Genomic DNA, 16,795 nt, shown 5'->3' with positions numbered 1-16,795 from the left:
CGTGGTCTGGGCTTGTCCCCTCTTTGGCTTTGGCACTTTCTCCCAGTGAGCCCTGTTTGCAGCTCCTGTGTCTCTAGTTCTGGCTGTTTTTTCTATAATGAGACGTAGTTCCATCTCTGCTTTCTTTGAATTTTGCTGGGAGCATGACTGCAGAGCCTAGGCTCACCTGAATGATGCCCCAGCACAGGGTGGGTTCCTGGGGAGGGCAGGGAAGGGGAATGCTGCCCCCCATCCTTGATCAGCGCTTTCTGGGGTGTGGCCGCTGCCCTTCCCCTGTTAGAGTGGACGGGCAGAAAAAGACATGGCTGTCTCTAAGTGCGCGCTGAGACAAAACAGAACTCTTACATCAACTTTCTTAAGATGATTTTAAGAACCATGTTTGTTCCTCATTATTCCTAACTTTCCCCGTAGAGGTCCTCAATGGTCTTACTCAGGTAAGCTTAGCAGCCTTGAGATCTTCCAGAGAGGCTTCCCGCCTGCACCCCGTGCCGGGGCAGACTTCTGGGCACATCTGCAGGGCCGGGGACGAGGCCGGGGCAGACTTCCGGGCACATCTGCAGGGCCGGGGACGAGGCCGGGGCAGACTTCCGGGCACATCCGCAGGGCCGGGGACGAGGCCGGGGCAGACTTCGGGGCACATCCGCAGGGCCGGGGACGAGGCTGGGGCAGACTTCTGGGCACATTCGCAGGGCCGGGGACGAGGCCGGGGCAGACTTCTGGGCACATCCGCAGGGCTGGGGACGAGGCCGGGGCAGACTTCGGGGCACATCCGCAGGGCCGGGGACGAGGCCGGGGCAGACTTCCGGGCACATCCGCAGGGCCGGGGACGAGGCCGGGGCAGACTTCCGGGCACATCCGCAGGGCCGGGGACGAGGCCGGGGCAGACTTCGGGGCACATCCTCAGGGCCGGGGACGAGGCCGGGGCAGACTTCCGGGCACATCTGCAGGGCCGGGGACGAGGCCGGGGCAGACTTCCGGGCACATCTGCCAGGGCCGGGGACGAGGCCGGGGCAGACTTCGGGGCACATCTGCAGGACTGGGGACGAGGCCGGGGCAGACTTCGGGGCACATCTGCAGGGCCGGGGACGAGGCCGGGGCAGACATCCGGGCACATCTGCAGGGCCGGGGACGAGGCCGGGGCAGACTTTGGGGCACATCTGCAGGGCCGGGGACGAGGCCGGGGCAGACTTCGGGGCACATCTGCAGGGCCGGGGACGAGGCCGGGGCAGACTTCCGGGCACATCCTCAGGGCCGGGGACGAGGCCGGGGCAGCTTTTCTCACTGGGGTTGAAGCTCAGTGGAGAAGCACAGGGTCTGGGGAGTCACATGGGCACACGTGGCAGGTGCTCTGTCTGCCGGGCTCTCGAGGACCTGGTCTCAATGTGTCTCTTCCCGCCTTGTTCATGCAGGCCTGCTCTATAAGGGACCCCAACAGCGGGTATGTGTTCGACCTTAACCCGCTCAACAGTACCCAGGGCTACGTGGTGTCTGGCATCGGGAAGACTTTTCTGGTAAGTTACATGATGAGTTCCGGTTTGCCTTAGAACGAGGACAGGGTGCATAAAGTCACCTGCAGCTGGTGGCAGGGGAGGCAGGTGTCCTTAGGAAGTGCCCAGGACCCTGGGACGGACGGCAGCTCTCACCCAGAAGGAGAGGAGAGATTCCGGACTTCAGGGCATGAGATGAAGCCGTCACCCCCATGCTGGTACACTGCAGACACGAGGAAGTCCTTCTTCAGGAAACACATTGTCCCTGATCAGTCGCTGTGTCTAGAGCGGTGGTCCCCAGTCCAGGCGCATTAGCGTTGCCTTATGGGTTCGGGCCAACAGCTGGATTTAGCAAGCCCTGTGCGTGATTCTGGTGCCCACTGGGGACTGAGAACCACTAGCCGAGAGGAAATGGTAGTTGCAGTTCCCTGTAAAAGGACAGCGAGCCAGATGGCCGTGTTCTAGAGCAGACATTTTCAGTCAGTGAGCTGCAAGAATTTTTAAACATTCAGTACCTGACTGTTTAGTCAGGGGCATTGACTTCTTTTCCCTAAGATTGTCAAAAAAAAAAAAAAAAAAAAAAAAAGGACAATAGTCCACACCGTAGTAGCCGTCCATCAAAATTCTACCTCTAGTTTTTTGTTAGTTGGGCAAAAAATACATTTTTTGGTGTGCCGCAGAATTTTAGTCATCAGTTTGTGTGGCCTGAGACGAGGAAGGTTGAACATCACGGTTCTGGGCGCCTCTGACGGTTCCGCTTTGTAGACAGTCCCGACGAGGTGCGTGGAGCAGCAGGGGGACATCTCCACAGATGCCGTTGTCTTCCAGACTCAGCACCGCTAGAAAGAGAGGGAGAAAGCTTTAAGAAATCTGTATGTACTTTGGTTTGTTTAAATGCTTGTAGCAAAACCCACATAGGGAACAGGAAGTCATGAGAATGTTGTATAAAAATTCGATGCAGAAGGGAACTTGGTAGGCACATGTCACACTGAAAAAGTGAGCACGTGGCTTGTCCCACATCCCAGGAAAACACCTGGTGAGACCTGTCACTCAGAGGCAGTTGGGGTTTTTGCTCCTTGCCCTGCACCCCAAATTGCTAGTCCAGGATTTGGTTTATAGCAGGTGGTTTATAACAAGTGTATAATAGGTGAGAATGTATTTAGCTGCCTGTCAGAGTGTGAGAGGCAGATTAGAACCTCGTTGAACCTCATGGAGAACATTCTAGATAAAGTGAATCTCTATAGAACATGCTAGAAAAGATGGACCCTGACTACTTGACATTGTAATAACTGGCAGTTTCTTAAGTAGGAGACTTTGGTCTTTTAGAAAAACACTTTCAGTGCGTAGTCGTTGATTTTGTGTCCATTGTCCGTGCTCACGTAACGGGTAGAGTTCTTACCTTTCTGTCTTCAGACCAGGAGGAGCACATTTTACATCGTTTTCATAGCTGCAGGGACTGTATCCGAACTTCACTGGAGCTGTATCAACATCTCTGAGAGGCATAGGGCTATCTCATTACACTGAGGTTTCATCGACATGGTTCTAGTCGTGTACTGTCTCTAACAGAATTTGACATCCTGTGAAATTACAGCCGACACATGTTCTCTGCTACACGTGTGGTATTGTCTGAAATGTATCTTGACGCATTCAGACGGCCGTGAATGTGTTAATAAACATGGACCAAGCTTCTGAGGCAATTTATGGGCATTGCCATCTGGGCTGTCAGTTTTGGCTTTGCACTAACTTCCAGACTTCACTGCCCAGACACGGAGAGTTGGAGATTTGTGTAGGAGAGGACAGCGGCTGAGCCCGGCAGCGTGTGGGTTGTGTGGGGCTCCTGTTTGTGGGGAGTTAAGCAGCCTGAGCTAACGTGTCCAGTTCTTACTGTCTGGCCCACAGTTTAACGTGTGCGGCACCATGGCGGTCTGCGGGACCTTGGAAGGAAAGCCAGCGTCTGGCTGTGAGGCTGCGACCGAGACAGCAGATCTCAGCGATCTGAAACCGGAGAGGCTGGTCGGACTTGAGAAAACCCTCCAGCTGTCCACAGAGGGCTTCATGACGCTGATCTACGAAGGGCTCCACTCTGAAGAAGACAAAGGTGAGCCCAGAGCTGCGGTGTTTGTGTAGCTGACCTGTGTCCGGATGGTTCTCAGACTGTCACCCTTTCTGAGTGTCCTGGAAGTGCCCCGCAGTGTCTCAGAGTCCTTGTGTGCACCCTGGTCCCTCAGATGTCCCTCAAATGTGATCCCATGACTAGAGAGGTCGCTGGACCACTGATGCCCGTTCACACCCTTCTCCCAGGTGTCCTTCATCCATTGTCCCCTCGATGTGGGACATTGTCCCTCTCTTTTTGTCCTGTTCCTTTCAGGCACTGAAGAAGAGATGGGTAACGAGAATGAAAGTTTTTTTGCTTTTTCCTAGATTTCCTTTTTTCCTTCTCTTCCCTTACTCAGTCTTCATTATACTTTTACGTACAGTGTTAAATTTTTTTTCTTTGTTAGATTTTTTTTCTTTCAACGAGAGGAGGATAGACAGACTCCCTCATGCATCCCAACAGGATCTACCTGGCAGCCCCCACCTGGGGCCATGCTCACAACTGAGCTATTTTTTTAGCACCTGAGGCAGAGGCTGCAGGGAACCATCCTCAGCACCTGGGGCCGATGTGCTCGAACCAGTTGAGCCAGGGCTGCAGGAGGGGGAGAGAGAAGGGAGGGAGGGAGAAGCTGATGGTCGCCTCTCTTGTGTGCCCTGACTGGGAATCAAACCTGGGACGTCTATGTGTTAACTTCTTCACATTTTTACTCTATTCTGCAACTGTGCTGTACAGCAGGGACTTGGTATCACAGATGACCAGACCCAGTCGGAGGCTGGGCAGGACGGTGCCGGCGGTGACGGAGTCACAGCTACGCTGCATTAAGTGCCTCCTGTGTCGAGACCCCGGGTGCACGCTGCTGGCTGGCTCTCCCGGCCCCGTGCCTCTCAACCCTCAGCAGTCCTCACGCCCTCCTGCTTTAACCACCTCCTCACTTCACAAAGGACGAAGGCTTGGAAAGGCCCCGTGCCCTGCCCCTGGCCCAGGGTGGGCAGAGCCCAGGGCTAGGAGCCAGGTCTTTTGGTTCTAATCCTGGCTCTGCCAGTTAGTCCATTCCTCTTCTGCGGGTGAGGAAACCGAGCACTCGAGGTGCAGTCGTCTGCCCAGGGCTGCACACTAGTAAGCAGCAGGGCTGAGGTTTGAATCCACGCCTGTCTGGCTTTTAACCTGTGCTCCTCCCACCGCTTAGTCGGAGACGCAGGTGGGGCAGTTGGATTACGGAGGCTGTCAGCAAACGGAACGGACGGAGGGATGGCTCCATCCACAGTCCTCAGTGATCTGAGGTGTCACGGCTCAGGCTCAAAGACGCCGGAAGCTTGGTGCACCTGGAAGAGAACTGTTAGGACGGAGAGCAAAGGGATCATTTCGTGACTCCCATGAAGGGTGGTTTAAAGTATGGGAAAGCTTTTTAACTTCGAGGTCCGAAAGCGTGGGTCTGGGGGCTGCTTGTCAGCTCTTTGAAGGGCTGTCCTTCAGAAAAGGAATGAGGCTTGTCCTGTGTCATTTGTTGGGGAGGAGTGGGACCAGAGGTGGAAGTTCCAGGGAGGAATTTTAGCTGGCTGAGGGCGAACTCTGTAGGAGAGCAGGGAGGTGGTAACCCTTTCCCTCAGAGATGGAACGTTCTTCAATTCTTGCTCACCTCCATACCCCACACGCTTTATTTACGTATTTATTTTCTTATAATCCATTAGCTCTCCAGTTTCAGAGTACTTTTAAAAATAACTGGGTTAGGCACTTACAAATGAGTTCCTTTTCCTGCTCTGACTCAACTGTCTCCTACAGGGTAGTACTGTGGTCGTGTGGCTACGGCTGCTAACGTGCTTTCTGTAGCTTTGATTCCAGGCCCCAGCATGCCAGGGGGTTGGGCTCATTAATATGGTGTAAATCTGCCCTTTCAGCTGTGTTACCTGAGGCTTGTTCCTTAACCTCTCTGGGCTTCAGTTTTCTCCCGTGGTAACTAGACGTGATGACATGTCATCCACCTGCCAGAGTATCATGGGGATTGATGTGTTAACGGGTCCTTCACTCAGGGCAGCCTCCAGCCTGGCGCACTGCGCGGTCGCCCCGGCCGCAGGAGCCCTCTTGCATGTGGTCCTGCTTTTGTCCTTGGCCACCCCATGTCGGCCCCCATTTAGTCTGTTCAGCACTGCAGCCAGAGGGGTATTTTCAGTCTTAGAGCCCAGGCACCCCGAGGAGAAGGCAGTGCCCTTGCAGTGGCTTCTGGACACATGCTGCTTCTCTTGGGGGAGGAGGGGTGTCACCCACCACCCTCCTCGCTCAGTCCTCTGACCTGGTTCCAACACCGTAGAGGCACATTCTCGCCCACCCTCCCCTCCTGAGGCTCGGTCCTTTCTGTTCCCCCGTCCTCAATGCTCTTCCCTCAGGATGGCCGCGTGGTTCATTCCTTCTCCTTCCAGTGTGGCTCAGAGGTCACCTTCTCAGGGAGTCTGGCCACTGCCTTTAGAATCGTCACATTTCATCCCAGCACCCTTGGGTTTTTTTATGCCTGTCCCTGCTTTCCGTTCATTTCACTTCTCGCCTCCTGGCCTGTCATAGGGCTCATTCAATTCACTTATTATGGGTCCACTGGTCTGAGCAGAAGCTCCATTATTTCAATCCTGGGCGTTGTAGGAACTTTGTAAAGATTGTTGATTAAATCACTAGAGGAGAGTTACATTGTATTGATAAACACGTGTTGCACTTGTACATTTTCTGGAATACAGGGTGGGAAAAAGTAGGTTTACAGTTCATACGCAAAGTAAAATAAGAAGTGACGACACAAGAAGAGACTCGGTTTTGTGTACTTACAGCAGTAAGCCTACTTTGGCCCCACCCTGTCGAGGACCATCAAAGCCCTGGTTCCAGGACAGCCCATCTGGATGCAGGTCACTGTAGCAACGAACGTGGTCACTCTGGTTCAGAGCAGGCCCCTGAGACGGACCTGGTGCTGTGACGGCCTCATTTCAGAAGTGGCCTGGAGGCTTGTTCCCGGCAGAAGCTTTGTCCTGGGGCCCCGCTGTGATTTGCTATAGTTTCTTACGGTCTGGCCTTCTTGTTCTTCAGAGTCCAGTGATGCTTTTATCATCCGCTTTGTTTGCAACGATGACGTTTACCCGGGAATCGCCAAATTCCTGCACCAAGACATTGACTCTGCCTATGGGATCCGACACACTTACTTTGAGTTTGAAACAGGGTTGGCCTGCGTACCTTCTCCAGTGGATTGCCAGGTCACAGGTAAGGCCTGGAGGACCGGACACTGAGAGGCTGCTCAGAAGTGTGTGCGCGCAGGAGTGAGCATGTGTGTGATTGTGTATATGTGGGAGTGCATGTGCACATGTGTGTGTGTGTGTGTGTGGTGTGTTTTAATACACTGGCAACATGTCATTTGTGTTACATTTTTTTTGTATGATGTCTGGATTTGGAATGTTTCTCTTGAAGAAACATTGGGATAATTAAAGTGTTAAGCTATATTTTGGGGTTAGAAGCTTCTTAGAAAGAAAGAAAAAAACTTGGAGAAAGAAACCAAATACACTCACTATCAGAGCTTCTTGAGGAACACAACATGAGGATAAAGCTGCTTCAGGCGCACCCCAAGATGCTAAACAGTGTCCCTAGGACCCCTCATCTCTGTGGGTGGGTTCCCGCCTCCGTGTCGAGGGTGCTTCATCGTGAACTGCAGCTTTGCAGGTCAGAGTGGGTGTGAGTTTCAGTAGGAAACGCCCCTGGGCTCCCCTCTGTCCTCCGTTTTTCTCCTTTACGAGTGCCCGGTTGGGGTTGAAAGGCCATAACTATTCCAGAGCTACCGGGAAAGGCTGGTACTCAGCGTGTTTCCGCTGTTTCAGACCTCGCCGGGAACGAGTATGATCTGAGTGGCTTAAGCAAAGTCAGGAAGCCTTGGGTTGCTGTGGACACTTCAGCCGAAGGGCAGAGGAGAACTTTCTACCTGAGTGTGTGCACTCCCCTCCCATACATTCCCGGATGCCACGGTGAGTTCAGAGCACGTGACCCGCCTTCTCTCGGCCTTCCCTCACCCCCCTTCGACCCGCACCCCAAAACGCATCTCTGGCTCTTCCAGGCAATGCAGTGGGGTCCTGCTTGGTGTCGGAAGAGAACAGCTGGAACCTGGGCGTGGTGCAGATCAGTCCTCAGGCCGCAGAGAACGGGTCCCTGAGCATCGTCTACGTCAACGGTGACAAGTGTGGGAGCCAGCGCTACTCCACCAGGATCACGCTGGAGTGTTCTCACACATCGGTGCGTGAGGCTCCATTCCTCGTGGCCTTCTGATCACTGGGTCTCCTATCGAATTTAAAAGTTGCCTGTGATTTTATTGTGGTGTCTAGGCCACTGTAGTGTTTGAATGGACTGTGTTATTTTCTGCTAGATTTTATTTTTTTTCTTATGAAGTGAGAAGCGGGGAAGGAGAGAGACAGAGTCCCACATGCGCCCGACCAGGATCCACTCGGCATGCCCACCAGGGGTTGATGCTCTGCCCATCTGGGGCGTTGCTCTGTTGCAACTGGAGTCATTCTAGTGCCTGAGGCAGAGGCCATGGAGCCATCCTCAGTGCCAGGGCCAAGTTTGCTCCAATGGAGCCTTGGCTGCGGGAGGGGAAGAGAGAGAGGGAAAGGAGAGGGGTAAGGGTGGAGAAGCAGATGGCTCTTCTCCTGTGTGCCCTGGCTGGGAATCGAACCCGGGACTTCCACACATTGGGCCGACATTCTACCACTGAGCCAACCGGCCAGGGCTTTTCTACCAGGTTTTACTTGGTTAATAAGTGCTATACATATTTCTCAAGGAGATTAAAAGTTGAACGTTAATTGTTATATCATTTGCCTTTTTTTTTTTTTAAGTAATTAAAAGGAAGTGAGCTGTTGGTTTCCATTCTAGGGCTCGCCAACATTTCAGCTTCTGGACGACTGCGAGTACGTGTTTGTCTGGCGGACGGTGGAAGCCTGCCCCGTCGTCCGCTCAGAAGGTGAGGCCCCACTCACGGCCGGTGTGAGCGTCTGACGGAGCAGGTGCTCTTAGCAGCACTGTGGGTGGGAAGCCCTATGATGGTGGTTCATCTCCAATGAAACACTTGCTAGTGGATGCATACTTTCTTTTGTTTTGTCTTTTCTTTTGACTGTTACCTAGGGAGGTTTTTTCAGTGACAGATGACATATGATACTGTGTTAGTTTCAGGTGTGCTGCATGGTGATTAGAGATGAGCAGGTAATTTCGTGTCCTGGGGTTGCTTCACTCCTCTGCATCACCCACTTTACCAGGGGTGTTTGTCCCATGTGCCTGGGTTGATGGGTCATTGACCCCCCACCCTGGAGCACATCAGTGGGGGTCTTGTTTGGTGTGATTATGTGGATCTTCACCGTGTCCATTCTAGAAAGCTGTTTGCCAGGCAGTTTGTGTTGTGTGTATGTAGATATGTACATGTAGAAACAAAGTAAGATAAGATGGAAATGTGTTTGATGCCTATGTGAAGGTGGTCCTGGTTTGATTAAACATTATCGCAGCATTGTGCCCGCAAGGACAACCACGTGTGTAATCACGGTGGCCCTGCGCCCATGTGTCCTTGCAGGGGACAACTGCGAGGTGAGAGACCCAAGGCACGGCCACTTGTTCGACCTGAAGCCGCTGTCCCTGAACGACACCGTCGTGAATGCTGGGGAGTACACCTATTACTTCCGGGTCTGCGGCAAGCTGGCCTCCGGTGCCTGCCCCCTTGGTGACGGCTCCCGGATGATCTCTTCGTGCCAGGAGAAGCGGGGACCCCTGGGCTTCCACAAAGTGGCAGGTACTGTGGGCTCTCTCCTGTCTTTGTAGCGGAACATCGGGGCCAGGTGTGGAAGGCGCCACGCTGGAGCGCCTCTCTCTCGAGGAGGGGGAAGGGCCGCTCTGTCATTGTCCCCAGGGAACATCGCGTCCACACGTGTCCACTTGTGGGTTTCCTGAATCAGAATGCGAGCTAAACAAATGTTGTGACGGTTTCAGCCAGTTTTGGATTCTCACCTCTCAGTTCTTGTCTTTATTGCAACATGGGGACCCACTAAGCTAGCCCGTAATGGGTGTTCTGAGGTCATACTTTCTAGAATGGAGTCCCGGGGACCCACTGACTAAAGCCTTGGCTCTCAGACTTGCAGGGCAGGCTGTTGGGTCATCATGCCGTCTCAGCAGCAGGGAAAGTGGCCATAAGCTGAAGGATGTTTAAAAAAAGAAGTAGCTGCTGTCCTCGGTGGGCAGCCCCCTTCGGGGCCACACAGGGAGTGACATGTCTCTGCCCGTGAGGCTGAGGAGTGTGTATCATCTGTCCCATGGTTGGTTTGTCGTGTCGCAACCCTGGGCGAGAGAAGCCTGGTTGTACCTCGTCCTGCTGCAACGTGACGGAGCAGGGGACACAGGGCCCGTTGGCCGGGAGAATTTGGTTGTCTGTTATTCAGGGTGCAGGACACCGCGTGCGCTTGTCATGATGCACGTGGCCGCCTGGGGACCCCCCAGATGGGCCCTCGTTTAATCAGCTGCTCCTTGAACAGGTCTCCTCACTCAGAAGCTGACCTACGAGAACGGGCTGTTAAAAATGAACTACACCGGGGGGGACACGTGCCATAAGGTGTACCAGCGCTCGACCGCCATCATCTTCTACTGCGACCACAGCACCCAGAGGGTAAGCGCAAGCAGCCTGCGGGGAGTGTCCGTGGTGGCGGGAGGGCCACCGCCTCCCCCTTGCTGTCTCGTCTTTATAAAACGAATCTGCTGTCTGTTGTCACACGTCCCACTGAATGTAGTTTAAATGCACTCCTTGCAGAGAATGTGTCAAAGCCTTGATTGGTTTATGTAAATTTCAGTGAACTTGTTTATTCGTTACTACCCTGTCCTTACAACTCGGCAAGGACACTAACGGCAGTTTCCCATTTCGTGTCTGTGTGTCCCTGTCCACCTTCCCAGCCGTTATTCCTCAGGGAGACCTCAGATTGCTCCTACCTGTTCGAGTGGCGGACGCAGTATGCCTGCCCACCTTTTGACCTGACAGAGTGTTCCTTCAAGTAAGTCTGTGCCTGTGTTGTTAATGCCTTTTTTGGACAGTTGACAGCTTGATCGGGTTTTGCTTTCATGGCTAGTGGTCTGGGGGTGTGGGGTGAGATGGGCCAGGTGATTTTTCTATGTCTGAGTTTCTTAGCAGTAGAATGAGGGGCTGGATTATGTTAACCGCCCCCCCCCTCCAAAATACTTCACAACCGAGTCTGTGGTAATTTTGTGTTAAGGTACATGGGATGTCCATCACAGTCAAAGCAGAAAGGCATGCACGGTTCACAGGTGTGAGCGGGGTAGAGTTTCCAGGACACGACCTGGCCTCCGCTCTCCTCCCCTCGGCCACCGCTTGTCTGGGGCACAGCAGTGAAGAAGGCCCTCCCTGCTTTCCTCGTGCTGCCACAACCCATGTCGGGGTTCAGACCGTTCATGTCATATGTGGTAACACTAACGGTCCACCCGGCTCTAGTCCCGGGTATTCTGAAGAATTAAAAACTAATAAATAGCATCTGCAATATTCTGTAAATAATCGCTTACGCTGGCAATACCACGTGGTCTGATGGGTCCTGCTGAGAAATGGTAGTATCCTGTCACTCCGCCTGCTCCTTTGGGAGAAAGTAGGCTGTTTAGGTCAAAAGATCCCCTTTCCCTTGTTCTGTAAGTTGTTCCAAAGCCTCAGGCTGTTTGTACTGGTCTCACTGGGGTACAGCGTGCACCCGCGTGTGCACCGGAGCCTGCGTCAGTGAATCAGCCCCCATCAGGCAGTGGCGGGCGCAGCCTGTCGGCGCCTGCTTCCTGTTCTGGCTCCTTTCATCATGGCTGAAGGTCCTGGGATGCAGACCACGCTTGCATTGGGAAACATTGCTTAGTCGTTCTAACAGAGTCTGCAGACCTCTTGGTCTTTCTTTGAAAAGGCTTAACTTTATCCAAACCCTAAGCCTAGCCGATTACAGACTCCTAGATTAATTGTTATATGTGGTGTTTTCGGTCAGCACTTTGAAGCAATCCATCACCCTCCCGGGCAGCTGCTGTTGTTCAGAGAGTCTGCCTCTATCAGCTGTTTCCATTCCTTTGTAGATAACTGTCTTTTCTGTACTTGTTTTTCTTGCGTGTGTGCTGCAGCCTCAGCATGATTTGTCTAGGTGGGATTCATTATTACGTACGGTGCTTGGAAGTGGGTGCTCTCCAGATACCAAGATGCTTCTCTGTTCCTGAGTTCGGAAAATTTGCAGCTGCCGTGTCCTGGAACGTTGACTCTGAACCTGTCCTGTTCTTTTCCTTCAGAACTTCTGTTAATCATATCTGAGGCCTCCCCACTCTGTCCATGTGTCTTTTAATATCTCTTTTCATTGGTTTTGCCTACTGTAGTCTATTTCCTTAGACCTATTTTCCAGTTTGTTGATTCTCTTCTGAGTTGGTTTTAATATGCTGTTCTGGCTGTTTGCCTCTTAAAACATTTTTTGTGGCTTTTTTCATTGTAGGAGTTCTGTTTGATACTCGTTCTAGTTCGTGATTCCTTTCCCCAACCCTCCCCAGTGTCATATTCTTTTATTATAGTTTCAGCTCCTGCTTCTAGGGTTTTAACGATTTTAAACACGTTAGTGTCAGATACTCTGTGACCTGAGGTTCTTGAGGGTCTGATCTGCACGTCGGCATCGCAGGCCGATTACGTATCGGTTCTTGCCAGCTCTGTCTGAGGCTCCTTTCTCACGTTCCGTGTTTGGTCCATCGCCGTCCAGATAGCTCGAGTTCTCTGTCTGGAAACAGTGCCCCGCCCTGGCTGAGGCTGCCTTCGTCTTGTACCTGCATCTCTGCGGTCACCTCCGAGTTGTCTCCCTGCGTCTACTGCCACCACACAGGAGACTTGTCCAGGGCAGTGACTGGAATGGTCCTTTTAGAATGTACGTCCATTAGGCCACTCTTCTGCTGAAACCCTTCAGTGCCGTGGTTCTCCTGTCTTGTGTGGAACTATGTATAGGCTGAGGTTCTTAATATGAGCTGAGAAACCCACACGGTATTACTGTGTGTTATCTCTGACCTCGCCGGCTGACCTCTGTTCTCTGACCGGCTGCTTCACCCTCTCACAGTTGCTCCGCTCTGGCCGCACAAGGCTCATTGCTTTTCTTCGGATGTGCGAGGCTCAGCGTGCCACAGGCCCTTTGCTCGTCCCTCAGCCGGTGCTGTTCTTTACTGGGCCCCTGAAGGCCTGGCTGTTCCTTGTCTTTCTGAATGTATTCAGAGGTCACCTCATTGAGGCCTGCCTGCTCTGACCACTGCACAGCTCCCCTCACCCAACTTTATATCCCCTCCCCTACCTATCTTCTCTGATTTATTCATAGCTCTAACTGCTGTCTGATACTCGTACACTTAAAACATGTTTTCTGTTTACAGTCTTTCTCTTCCACTGTAATTTCAGCAAGCTTCATAAGATAGGTGATTTTTAATTTGTTTTGTTCACAATCCCCTCAGTTTAGTACCTCGTAGTGTGTTGAACAGATGAACGTGTTTCCTTCTCCTTTGAGATGCTCGGATCTAAGGAAGTGGTGTCCACGATTGTTTCTCTGTCTTCCCTGGACCTGTCACTCCCTGAGGACCGAGTGCTGGTCTTCCTCACTGTTGACACTGCGCCTGGTACATAGAGTGCTGGCTCTCTGTAACAGTCTGCACTTGGGGTCTGTGCAGTGAGTAAACCGTTAGCCTGAGCCGAGGGGTCAACGCCAGCCCATTTTAACTGAACTGGCGTCGGTGGCCTCAGGTTTGACAGCAGGTGGCCTGCCCGTGAGAGTGGCGGTGCTGGGGGTGCTCGCGGTGTCTGAGCTGCTTACCCGTCTTCCCAGTGACCTGGGCGTGGTGACCACTCCCGTTCCAGGCTTGCTGTTTGGAGTCTTTTGTTCATCTATTGTTCCGTTGAACTAAGTCTTGATGGTTCCGGAAGTTGGGTTGTTGCTGATTCTGACTGTTGGTGGGGGCGGCCGCGTCTCCGGTTCTGTCCCTGGGGAGGGAAGATGCGATTCCCAGGGTGTGGGGGGGGGGGCTGGACGGCACCGCGCCCCGAGGCTCTCTGGATCGCGTGCTCCAGACTCGGACGCCCCTGAGCCTGACCGTGGTGCTCTCTTCCCTGCAGAGACGAGGCGGGCAACAACTTCGACCTCTCGCCGCTGTCACGGTACAGTGACAACTGGGAAGCGGTGACGAGCACCGGGGCCACCGAGCACTACCTCATCAACGTCTGCAAGTCTCTGTCTCCACATTCCGGTCTGGGTGAGCGGCCTCGGGTGGCTTGTGGTCGGTGCAGGGGGCAGTGAGTAGGCACGGGCTTCTTCAAGGGCATGAGGTTTGGCCCGTCCCCGGCATGTCCCGGGGTGATTTGGTGCCCAGGGTTCCGCTGGGAACAGGGTTGTCTCTCTGAACGTGAGGAGGGGAAGAAGGTAGAAATAACCGTGTTGGCGGGGTGTTCTCGACAGGACAGGAAGGAAGGGGATGTGGAACAGAGACGGGGTGTGCCTGCTGCCCACGTGGAGAAGGACGTGGGTGAGGGGTCTCTGTACGACGTAGGAACCAGCTCATCCAGACCTTTGTGCTGGTAGTGAGGACCCGGTCACTTGCACGTGGGACTGGGAGCAGTCTGCAGTGACCACGGTGCCACCTACAGCCTCTTGAGTCCTGCAGACTGGTCCTGATTTCTCAGAGTTTTATACACCCCCGCCCCTCATGTGGCTCCATTCCACAGGGCTCAGTGTTTCACCTACAAAAAGTGGTGTTCCTCCTCCGTGTGGTTTGAGGCCACAGACTCCTCCCCGTTGCTCTGTGCTGGTCCGATTGGTAACACCGTGATCTTAATTCATAGAGTAGAACTACTTCTTTATCCAGGACAGATGGCACAATCATTTTGGGGACTGCAAAGGTGGCAGAGCTCTTGGTGACTTCTTGATTAAAGATAACACATGCATGCAGGACATTCAGTGTCCCCTTGGGTCCACCTGGGCATTTCAGCCTCGTTGGTTTTGAAGCTCAGAGGTGCTTCTGGTTGTTACACCTTGGACTCTCTCTATACCCCATGCCTGTCCCAGCCCATTCAGGTCACACAGCCTTTGAACAAGAGAGAATTCGTGGTGTCAGTGCCATGTGATTTATGTAACAAATAGATGATTGCAGAGCGACTGTTAGAATGACCTGTGCAGCGTGTTTGATGTCACTTGCCAAGGGGACGTTCACTTCTAGACTGGAGAATGATGACGAGTTGACTGGCTTGTGTCCCCTGTTGCAGCGACGTGTCCTCAGGAAGCGGCCGCATGCATGCTAATCGGCGCCAAGGCCGTGAACCTTGGCAGGGTGAGGGATGGTCCTCAGTGGAAAGATGGCACAATTGTCCTGAAGTACGTCGATGGCGACTTGTGTCCAGATGGGATTCGGAAGAAGTCGACCACCATCCGATTCACCTGCAGCGATGACCAAATAGTAAGTGACAGAGCCTGGCCTTGGGGCGGCAGTGTTGGGGACAGTGGGACCTGAGGGGCCCGTGAGACCGACATCTCCTCCTTCCCTTGGGACGCAGGCTGTCAAGCTCAGTGACTCGGCTTCTCAGTGCGGGGAGAGGGCAGGCCGGGCTGGCCCTGTGGTCCTGGAGCTCCGTTATTCCCTGGCTCCTGACACGCCTGGCCTGGCAGTCTGGGTTCAGAACTCATTGGTTCCGTGTGAAATGTGATTCAGGTCCCCCAAGGCTGTAGAGAACACCGATACTGGACAACACGCCCTGGGTCTTCCGGGGGCTGTGTGGGAGAACGGGAGGCTCGAGGGGCCTGGGCCGTACACAGCTCTTCTGCTTCTCACCCAGTCGGTCACCTCGGTTCGTTACCACGCTCAGCTGTTCACCCTGGTCGTGCCCAGTCGTGTTGGGGGTCAGAGAGGAGAAGAGTTGGGCATCGTGTCTGGAGCACGGCTGGTGCACCGTGACGCATGGGGAGGGGACCCTGCCCTGGATGGGGGCTCTGGGCAGCTCGGCAGCGGTGGGCTACAGTAACAGCATCTCAGGACTGCTCACTAGTCTCCGTGCAGGAGGTTTTGGGGAAGGCACGTGGTTTGTGGAATAGCAGGCACGTACCCAATCTGGGAATGAGGTCTGGCTGGGCAGCCGCTCCGTGTAGGGCCAAGCGCCCACTCTGTCCAGCTGTGTTTGGCCGGCCAAGGTGGGCGGAGCAGGGACGAGGGGTGATCGGGCTGGGCCAGTCCTCAGAGTGGAGTTGCGGCTGAGGCTCCTCTTAGGCAGACAGTGCGGGCGCTCAGCCTAGACGTGGGGTTGCCGGGACTGCATGGACCCTCAGCTCTGTGACAGCCGGGAGGCCGGGGCAGAGGGAGACAGAGCCGTCGAGCTGTGGAGGGAAAAGGGGCGGACTGGGAGGGGCGGTGGGTGGGTAAGTGCCGGGCCGGCGTGGCCTGCGGTGATGTGGTCACGGAGTGTATCTGAGGACAGCTGGGACGAGAGTGTGGAGACAGGCCGGCATGTCACAGCCAGTACGGTGGCCGGATTCCTAGAATTAATGGCGGGTCTTCTGTCTTGGTCATGATTTCAGTTCACCTGGTTCTCAGAACGCTATCACTTATCTGCTCATTTGTAGCCCCCAGTAGCACTCTGGGCCTCTTTGTCCACTTTGTCCCCAGCCCCTGTCCTGTGTCCTCTGTCCTGTGTCCTGTGCCGTAGAGCCAGAGAGACCGTCCTGGTCTCCCCCTTTCAGGTCAGGTTCCGGCTCTGGGTGTGTCCCACTCACCCTGTGTGTGTGAAGGAAGCCCCAGTGGATCTCAGGAGGAAGTACCGACCCTCGCTGTCCTAAACCTGCCTTGTTCCCTGGACATCTGGGCAGGAGTTGGGTTCGGGTGGCGTGGAGCACGCAGGCCCCATCTCGTGCACGTTACATGATGGTAAACATCAGACGTGTGTCTTGTCAGCGACCCCCTGTCCTGTCCTCTGCTCTAGAACTCCAGACCCATGTTCATCAGCGCTGTGGAGGACTGCGAGTACACCTTTGCCTGGCCCAGCGTGGCCGCCTGTCCCCTGCGGGCCAACGTGCATGGTGACTGCCAGGTCACCAACCCCGCCACAGGTGAGACACAGCCCTCCCTACAACCGCACGGCAAGGAACAGTCACCCCTGCCACAGTGAGGAATACAGTCACCTCCACATTGATGAGCACAGCTA

At 54.1% G+C, this 16,795-nt stretch overlaps 1 protein-coding gene across 2 annotated transcripts in view; it reads left to right on the top strand.

Moving 5' to 3' along the window:
• Nucleotides 1-16,795, top strand: part of IGF2R (insulin like growth factor 2 receptor) — a 108,184-nt gene that overhangs the window by 67,984 nt on the left and 23,405 nt on the right. For both annotated transcript variants that reach the window (XM_066372892.1, XM_066372891.1), the window contains exons 21-32: nucleotides 1,410-1,511; nucleotides 3,387-3,585; nucleotides 6,643-6,813; nucleotides 7,422-7,565; nucleotides 7,655-7,830; nucleotides 8,467-8,554; nucleotides 9,155-9,370; nucleotides 10,107-10,237; nucleotides 10,519-10,616; nucleotides 13,727-13,863; nucleotides 14,870-15,060; nucleotides 16,574-16,700. In XM_066372892.1, the coding sequence (XP_066228989.1) occupies nucleotides 1,410-1,511; nucleotides 3,387-3,585; nucleotides 6,643-6,813; nucleotides 7,422-7,565; nucleotides 7,655-7,830; nucleotides 8,467-8,554; nucleotides 9,155-9,370; nucleotides 10,107-10,237; nucleotides 10,519-10,616; nucleotides 13,727-13,863; nucleotides 14,870-15,060; nucleotides 16,574-16,700 (1,780 nt within the window). The remainder of the gene's footprint in view (nucleotides 1-1,409; nucleotides 1,512-3,386; nucleotides 3,586-6,642; nucleotides 6,814-7,421; nucleotides 7,566-7,654; nucleotides 7,831-8,466; nucleotides 8,555-9,154; nucleotides 9,371-10,106; nucleotides 10,238-10,518; nucleotides 10,617-13,726; nucleotides 13,864-14,869; nucleotides 15,061-16,573; nucleotides 16,701-16,795) is intronic.

The sequence above is a fragment of the Saccopteryx leptura genome, chromosome 3 (genome assembly GCF_036850995.1).
Source record: "Saccopteryx leptura isolate mSacLep1 chromosome 3, mSacLep1_pri_phased_curated, whole genome shotgun sequence".
Taxonomy (NCBI): domain Eukaryota; kingdom Metazoa; phylum Chordata; class Mammalia; order Chiroptera; family Emballonuridae; genus Saccopteryx; species Saccopteryx leptura.
This window is presented reverse-complemented; position numbering and strand designations above follow the sequence as displayed.